The 8,876-nt window shown below is 54.2% G+C and overlaps 1 protein-coding gene across 4 annotated transcripts in view; it reads left to right on the forward strand.

The window, feature by feature from the left end:
* The window catches only part of SPSB4 (splA/ryanodine receptor domain and SOCS box containing 4), an 81,241-nt gene that overhangs the window by 25,558 nt on the left and 46,807 nt on the right, over positions 1-8,876 (forward strand). Inside the window, exon 3 of one of the 4 annotated variants that reach the window (XM_023749587.1) lies at positions 6,358-6,717. The exons of 2 other annotated variants lie outside the window; for them this stretch is intronic. In XM_023749587.1, coding sequence (XP_023605355.1) covers positions 6,358-6,368 — 11 coding nt within the window. In that variant the 3' untranslated portion in view covers positions 6,369-6,717. Of the gene's footprint in view, positions 1-3,195; positions 3,233-6,357; positions 6,718-8,876 lie in introns of those variants that run through there. One more of the 4 variants, XM_014451122.2, reaches the window with a different exon arrangement.

Genomic DNA, 8,876 nt, shown 5'->3' on the forward strand with positions numbered 1-8,876 from the left:
CAGTTAGCTGGGAACGGTACCTGGAAATTAGGCGCGCCTGCCCACAGCCACTAATTTGATCTGCGTGTCAAGAAGCCATTGCTTTTTCCACAGCCACACACGGTCCTGCGGAGCCACCCTGCCCCTGGTGTGGGAAGGGGCGGTGACGTCAGCCATTGATCCTGTCACTCGGCGTCTGTGAAGGGCCTGCCTGTGCCGCCTGGGCCGGAGCCACAGTCACAGTGGGAGGGGCTTCCCCCGTCCACCGGTCACTCGGTGGCTAGTTTCTGAACACCTCCTCTGTGCCAGGCACTGTTCAGGGGGAGAGACAGACAGAAACAGAAAAAAAAACCCCAAAAACAAACAGACAAAAAACCCAGAAAAACCAATGCCATGTAAATTTATAGCTCAGTGTGATTTCAGAGAACAAGACTGGAGGAAATGATGCAGAGTGTGGCTGACCAGCTGCCGTGGCCCCCTTTCTGGGGAGGGGGCATGTGAGTGAGACCTACGAGTGAGACCTACGAGAGAGCCGGGGGGAGATCCGGGGGGAGAGCCAGTCGGTGGGGTATGGCCTTTGACTGGGGTGGATATCGTCATTTCCACTTTGCACATGAGCTGGTGGAGGCCCAGAAGGTTTGGGGGCCGTGCCCGGGTCGCCCCGCGAGTGGGCGAGCTGATTTGAAGCCCATGTTTTGTTTCTACACCTTGTCATTGTTCCAGAAGCAGAACTCTAGGTGTGTGTATGTCGAAGCGCAGAGTTCCATGGGTCTACCCAGCGCCACCGGGCAGTCCAGCCTAGAGAAGGGGCCTCTAAGAGCGGGAGGGGGGGCCCATGTGGTCTTGAGGAGTCCCCACCCCATGCAGTTCTTTTGTAGTTTTTGTTTGTTTGTTTTTTAAAATATATCTTTATTGATTTCAGAGAGGAAGGGAGGGGGAGAGAGATAGAAACATCAATGATGAGAGAGAACCACTAATCCTCCCCCCAGTACACGCCCCGCACCGAGGACCAAGCCCACAACCCTGGCACATGCCGGACCAGGAATTGAACCATGACCTCCCAGTTCATAGGTTGACGCTCAACCACCCAGCCACCCACTGTCCACTGTGCTGTGGCTTCTCCATGTTGGCTGTACCCTGGGAGGGGACACCAGGCTGGTTCGGCTCAGGCGGGCTCTGCCCTCCCTTCTGTCCCCTGGTGTGGCAGAGCCCCAAGGCCCGGACAGGCCTCTGCTGGCCTGGGCGCATGTCACCTCCAGGCTGGGCAAGCCACCCAGCAGGGACATGGCGGTTTGAGGGCTTTTGTTTCCCCTTTGACTGGCACGGGCAGCCTTCCTTGGCTTTTCAAGGCGTTTTGCCAAAATGGGTTGTTCAGATGTGTGAAGGCTGAAAAGGCATTTTCTACCTGAACTAATTGGATTTTACCCTGAGTCTGATTTGGGGTGGAAAAGAGGGAGGAGAAGAGACGAGTCCTAGGAAGAGACAGAACACTGGACCCGGAGCCAGGACACCTGGCCACCAGCTATATGAGCTGGGGTAAGCCACCTCCCCGCTCTGTGCCTCTGTTTCTCCATCAGAAGAAGGACAAGATGGCCTCAGAGTCGCCATTGTTCATTGGTATCAACTATTGGGAAACTGTCTGCAAACCTGATTTGGGGAGATGACAAACACTTTACACTGCTGCGCTGCCCAATACAGTAGCCATGTGGCTATTTACAGTTACGTTTACATTAATTAAAATTAAGCTAAGCCCGGCTGGCGTGGCTCAGTGGTTGAACATCGACCTATGAACCAGGAGGTCACTGTTCGATTATCGTTCAGGGCACATGCCCAGTTGCGGGCTCGATCCCCAGGGTGGGGTATGCAGGAGGCGGCCGATCAATGACTCTCTTATCATTGATGTTTCTATCTCTCTCTCCCTCTCCCTTCCTTTCTGAAATCAATAAAAATATATTTTAAAAAATTAAGCTAAAAATTCAGTTCTTCAGTTGCACTAGCCACACTCAGGTGCTCCCCAGCCACAGGCCCCCAGCATGAGGGGGTGGGTGCGGGAAGACAATGCAGGGCAGATGCCCAGGCAACCTTACAGAAGGTCAGAGCTCCTGGGTGGAGAGAGCCACGAGGGGGGCAATGACAAGAGGTATGCCAGGAATTCGGAGGAGGGGGACCTGGGGGACAGCAGGGGTCAGGAGCGCTGCTGGAGGGAGAGGCAGCCTCGGTGGGGGAGACAATAGCCCAGAACACCCTGGTTGGGGTCGGGGAGCGGCAACACCCTTCCTAGGTCCTTGGGTGAGGCCCTGAGCCCACTGGGCCTCTGTCTCCTCCGGTGAAAGGGGAGGAATAAGGAAGAGGGTTGTTATGGAGACGGACTAAATCAGACCCTTGCAAGCCCTTTGCACGTGGTACGGCCGGATCATGTGAGAGGCTGCTTCTCACAGGCTGTGGACGATGCATTTTGACTCGTCATCATAGGCCAGTGATGGCGAACCTATGACACGCATGTCAGAGGTGACACTCGAACTCATTTTTTTGGTTGATTTTTCTTTGTTAAATGGCATTTAAATATATAAAATAAATATCAAAAATATACGTCTTTGTTTTACTATGGTTGCAAATATCAAAAAATTTCTATATGTGACACGGCACCAGAGTTAAGTTAGGGTTTTTCAAAATGCTGACACACCGAGCTCAAAAGGTTCGCCATCAGTGTCATAGGCTGTCCGCAGCGTGACTTGAAGGTACTGGGGTTCCCTTCCTTCTCTCCACGTGGGCAGTAGGCTCTTTGGGGAAGGCAAGAAGCATGTTCTTCCCGTGACCTCACAGCCCTGGACACGCAGGCGGCTTTCTGTCCATGCTGTGGAACCGCCGTGGGGCAGAGAGGCGCTGGCGGCCGCCTGTGGGACCACGCTGGCTCTTGGCTTTCCTCCTGACCCTGCCGCCTTTCACCAGCGCGTCCGCATGCCCCTCCCTCCCTGTCCCTGACACATGTGTGCGTCCGGCTGGGTCTGGTTGTCATTTTCTGAACCCTTGGCCCATCTCAGGCTCCGACCCCTGCCCTGCTGGTGCACGTAAACAACTCAAGGGCAGAGGTCAAAGGCCAGAGCTGGGCTTCGCCAGCATCTCCTGCGGGTGTGCGCTTGGCAGGAAGTAGCCTGGTGTCCAGTTTCATGATGCGGGCCGTCCCCGGCTGAAATGGGCTTTCAGCTGCATTCCTAGGTGACATTTCTGGCTGACTTGTTGGTGATGGATTGCCAGCTGCACACCAGCCCTGGTTGGGTTCATTGCTCAGCTCCGGCTCTGGTGTTTGGTGAAGTCCCCACCACAGATGTGCAGAACAGAGAGGGGAGAATGAGTGCCTCCAGAGCCATCTTTCCCACCCAAAGTGGGTGTGCTTCCCAACAAAACTGTCGGTGAAGATAAGTCAGAGTAACCATTTGATGAACATCTCCCTGCCCCCAAGGAAGGGCTTTATATATGCATATACAATTCCATTAAGCCTTTTTGAATGGTTTGTGTTAATATCCCCATTTCATGGATGAAGACATTGAGGCTGTGAGAGGCTGCAGGGCCAGAACTGGAACTGGGACCCGAGTCTGTCTGACTCCCAGGTCCCAAGTCTCCCTTTCGGGATGCCCCGAGGCCTCCTTTCTTGGCCCTGGTGTCGTCCCTCTGCTCCGATGAGCTGCACCAGGTTTTTAAGCACCTGGAATGCAGGGTGGCGTCCCTGCTCTCCTTGCTCAGTCTCGGCATGATGATCTGAACTTCTCTAGATAAGGGTTTAGGGCCCGGTTTTGCCGAGCTGTGTGACCTGGGCCGGCCACGGCACTCCCCTGAGACCCAGGTGCCCTCACCAGACAGTGGGGCCACCTAACATATCCAAGGAGCTCGGCGCAGTGCCAGGCACATGGCTTCCCCGGCTCCTGTGGAGGGCCCATGGGAAGCGTGGTCCGTGGTTTCTCAGAGGAGACACTTGTCTCCGTGCTACCCAGTCCCACCACCCCTAGTAGAACCCTGGTGGTGTGTCTCTTGGTCCCAAGTTCTCAGCCTCCCAGGAGAAAGGCCACAGCTGGCTCTGCCCCAGGGAGGAGGGTCTTAGCTGTGCTTTTCTCTAGGCTGACCCGAGGGGATGTGCCCCGTGTGTGGTCTCCCTCCCCAGGCCCAGCTGGCCCTGTAGCCGCAGGCCAGCACCCCCATCTCAGCAGGCAGATCTCACCCCCACACTTCTGCTTGTGCTGTGCCCCCTGCCTGAGGCCAGACCCACTCCTCCATCCGCCTAGAGCGATCCTTTCTCCAGGCTCGGAGAGATGCCAACTTCGTTTTAAAAGTCCTCTTTGATCGTCTCGGTCCGTGTTGACAACTCTGTTCTGGGCTGCTGGAGCACCTTTGGGTGGATGGAGGCGATTTGGGGGTTTTTAAACCCAGAAAGGAGGAAGGCACGGCCACCTTGTTAGTGACCAGTCCCCGGACACCTTTCTCTGTGGCTCCTCCTCATCGGACTGTGGCCCCTGCTTACCTCTCCCTCCTCTGAACTCCAGAAACTTCTGGAGGCCCTAAGGAGGGCAAAGGCCTGAAATTAGGCAGAGAGCCGATGTTTGAATCCCAGCTCTGCCCTTCAAGGCTGTGGGACTCTCTGGGCTTTCGCTGTGGTGTCATCGGCTGTAAAATGTGGCTAATAATGGCTGTGCTGGAGGGTGGCAGAGAGGTCAGTGCGCCCGTCCGTGTGACAAGCCCAGAGCACGTCTCCTGCAGGGCCTCACCGCAGGAGCTCACGTGCATCCGTGTCTCCTACAGCCCCGGGAGTGGTCACCATGAGGGCTTCTTGGCCTTTTCAGTACTTTCTTTTGTGATGTTTCTCTATTAAAAGCAACCTGAGGCATTCCGAGGCTGAGAGCAAAAGCATGGTGCTTGCTCAGCTTCCGAGGGGCCCCGGCCTGGCCCTCTCTCCTCCTCCCCCACACCCCTGCCCTGGCCTCTCTGTGCCCTCCCCCATGCCGCCTGGGCGGCTACACAGGCCTATAAATCAAACCTGTCCCTGGAGACCTCTGACCCAAACCAGATGGTTATACAACGCCAGCAGAGTAAGCTCAGTTTCCAACAATGCTTGACCCCTCCCCTGCCCGACCCGGGGCCTTGGAGCTCATTTAGACAGCTGCCCTGTCAATCACTACCAATTGGTGATCCAGCAGCTGGGGGCCATGACCTCTCAGAGATGCTTAGGGACTCTCTTGGAGACATTCTGTTAAGCCATATAAAGATCTCTTGAGGGTTTATGGTGTCTGATTTCTGTGCCACAGGCAGTAGCCTGGCCCAATAGCCCAAGCTAGTGTGCTCTGTGCTCCTGTCTACCACCTCTTCCTCCAGGAAGCCCTCCCTGGCTACAGCAGCTGCTGGAGCTTTTATAGCCTAGAATGTCTGACCCCTCCAGACACTCATTCATATGTTATTCATTCTTTCCACAGACATTCACGGTGCTCCCTCCGCCTGGGCCCATGGGGAAGCTTGGGCACTGCCTTTGCTACCAGGAGCTTCCCAAGATAGCTTTGGTTATAGATAATTACAGGAGAGGGTGATAGGGGCTACAGTTGAGCAGGAGACGCAGAGCACCATGAAAACTCAGGAGGTAGATGCACGATAACCTTGTAATCCAAGGCAGCTTCCCCCAGAGTCTTCCCACTTGAGCTGAGTCTTGAAGGAGGAGTGGTGTTTGCCAACTAGAGGAGGGAGAGTGTGTTTCAGAGAGAGGAACAGCATGTCACAGGTACAGGCTTGGGGTGTGAAGCAGCTTGATAGTTTCAGGCGCCTGCAAATTAGAGAGCACGCTGGAAATGCACATGGGGAGTAAGAGGGTGTTAGGGGGCTATCAGTATAAGTTTGGTCAGACTTTGTACAACCCCAAATCCCTAATACTGTATAGCAGTGGTTCTCAACCTGTGGGTCTCGACCCCTTTGGGGGTCGAACGACCCTTTCACAGGGGTCGCCTAAGACCATCGGAAAACACATATATAATTACATATTGTTTTTGTGATTAATCACTATGCTTTAATTATGTTCAATTTGTAACAATGAAAATACATCCTGCATATCAGATATTTACATTACGATTCATAACAGTAGCAAAATTACAGTTATGAAGTAGCAACGAAAATAATTTTATGGTTGGGGGTCACCACAACATGAGGAACTGTATGAAAGGGTCGCAGCATTAGGAAGGTTGAGAACCACTGCTATATAGGCTTAAACAAGAATAGAGGTTCGTTTCTCATTTAAGACCAGCCTGGAAGCAGGCAGTTCAAGGATATTGTGGGACTCCACGAGGTGCCCCAGGCTCTTTCCGCCTGCAACTCTACTTTCCCAACTTGTGACTTCCATTCCTAAAGGTACCTCATGACCCAGAATGGCTGCCAGAGCTCCAGCCCTTGCATCCACATTCCAGGCAGTAGGATGAAAGCAGAGCTGAAGGAGGACACACTGTCTCCCTTTGAGATAATGTCTCAGAAATACCACACCATGTTTCTGCTTATAGCTCATTGGCCAAAAAGTTATCACATACCACTCTTAGCTGCAAGGAAGCGGCGACATGTAGTCCTCAGTGCTGCCTGGAATACTGTTCTACAAAGGATCCTGAGGCTGCACCTTGCTTCTGTGGGAAAGAACATTGGGCACAATGAACGATGCCTTCCTTCTTTGTGGGCATGGAGCCAACAGCATGTTTGACATGCTGGTCTACAGCCAGAAGGTCCTCCCTCCAGGCATTCCAAGGTGTTGGGTACAGTTCCTGCAAACAGTGTCAGGCACACGGCCAGCCACTCCCCAACCCCCAGCACTGAGCTGAATTCTGGGTGAAGGGTTTCTTGGTGTTCTGCCGTCGGATTTCGTTCCTGATCTGTGACCCCCTTAATGTGTCCGTTGCCCTTCTGCCAGTCTGGAGTCCGCAGAACAGTCTGTGCGGTTAAAGCATGGACTAGAAGGACAAGAAAGAAATGCAGTGTCACCAAGGTAGCTGCAGCCGCAGCTCCCAGTGAGAGCTTTTCCAGAATGTAATAATGCAGAAAGAACTTGAGGAAAGTTCTGAGCCATTTTATTTGCACAGCTGGAAATGTATTGTCTCTTGGTTTAATTTCACACCTGCTGTGAAACAGGACTCGGACTATCTGCCTTGAGGGGTTGTTAAGAGGATCACAGGAAACAAGAGAGAGCAAAGCAGGGATGAGACACAGAAGGGGGCAGTTAGGCTCTGACCTCAGCTGCCTGGGTTCCAGTCCTGGCTGTGCTGCTGGTTGCTGTGTGACCTTGTGTATGCTACTGAACCTCTCTGTTCCTTTGTTTCCTTATCTGTGAAATGGGATAATAATAGTACCTACCTGGTAGGGCTATTGCAAGGCTCACACATGTGATAATACACATAAAGAGCTTAGGACCCAGCGTCTGGTGTGTGCATGTAAAAGGTATTGGCTCGAAGAGCAGGGGCTTGGGGTCAGGAAGGCCTGGGCTAGGATTCTAGGTAAATTGCCCCTCTAGCACCTGGTTGCCTCATTTGTAAAACAAGAATAATATGTCCCGCCTTGCAGAGTGAGGGTGAGGACAGAATGACTGTAGAGTGACACATAGGACACGCTCCGTAAGTCAGAACTATGGGGAAGATTATAATGATGATGCTGTGCCCCAGGCTCCGTTCTTAGAGCCTTTACCTGATAAGAACACTATGGGGAAACTGAGGCATGGGGACTTGCCCAAGATCACACAGCTGGTGAAAAACAAAGCTGAGATTTGACCTCCTGGGTCAGCTGACCCAGAGCTTGTGCTGTCCTGCTTGGGGACGTCGGTTCTGAAGCAGAGCAGACCCGGCTTTAAGAGGGGAAGGGCTGAGGGTGGAGATGGCCCAGAGCTTTGGTGACGCGCAGCACCGAGGACTAGACCTCTGAGCTCTTGTGGTCAAATCTGCACACGGGACCCTGACTCTCACTCGGAGAATGAGCCCTCCAGGCCTGCCTCTAAGGAGGACTGTCCTCATGGGGCTCATGGGATAGGCAGTGTGGTCAGTAGTGTGGCTGTGGTGAGGGTGACAGATGCAGAGGTTGACAGGGCCTGGGTGAGACAGTCATGGAACTCACAGCTTCGGATTTTAGACTTCAGGCTGCATGGCTGCGGGAGCCACGGGAGGGGCTGGAGGAGCTGATGAAGCCACGTCTGCAGAGGATGCCAGTTAGTGGAGGGTGGGAGGCACCGTGGACTTGGTGCAGACAAGACTGGAGGAGTGGGAGGCAGGCAGGTCACACATGCATCTCTCGGATGATTAGTGACCCAGCAGGAGGCAAAAAGTCCAGGTGCGCTGGCGAAGCTCCCAGTTTTGGGGTCCCATTTAGATCAGCACCCACGATCTTGTGTCCTGGGAAGTGGGCGTGATGTACCCGTTGTCCAGATGAGGAGGCAGAGGCCCCCGAGGTGGCCCAGAGCCGAGTGCCTTTGAGTCTCAGAGCCCTGCACTCCCTGTGGCCGCCAAGGCTGCCCTGGGTGGGGAAGGCAGAGGAGAGGGGGATGGTGAGTGTCTCCAGCCGCAATCTGGGGAGTTGTGTCTCCTCTGCAGAGGGGGTGGGCGGTGGGTCACTTCTGTGCTTGCAGCGTTAAGGGATAGACTTTTCTCTCGGAAGCAAATGTTTGGTTGTGCTCAGTGAGCAGGAAAATGGAAGTGACCTTGGAGCAGGGATTTAAAGCCCCAGTGGCCCGTTTAGGCAGCACCGGGTGTCACGGCTGGGGCCCTGGCGTCAGTGATAAAACGCACTGTGCGCCGAGGCGGGGAGCCGGGGAGCCGGCCCACGGGGGGCCTCCCTGCTCCGAGTTCCAGCTGGACCGGACCTCCTCCCCAGGTCTGCCTTGAAACGTCCCGGCGCCTTGCCCA

This window comes from Myotis lucifugus, unplaced genomic scaffold, assembly GCF_000147115.1.
Source record: "Myotis lucifugus unplaced genomic scaffold, Myoluc2.0 scaffold_8, whole genome shotgun sequence".
Taxonomy (NCBI): domain Eukaryota; kingdom Metazoa; phylum Chordata; class Mammalia; order Chiroptera; family Vespertilionidae; genus Myotis; species Myotis lucifugus.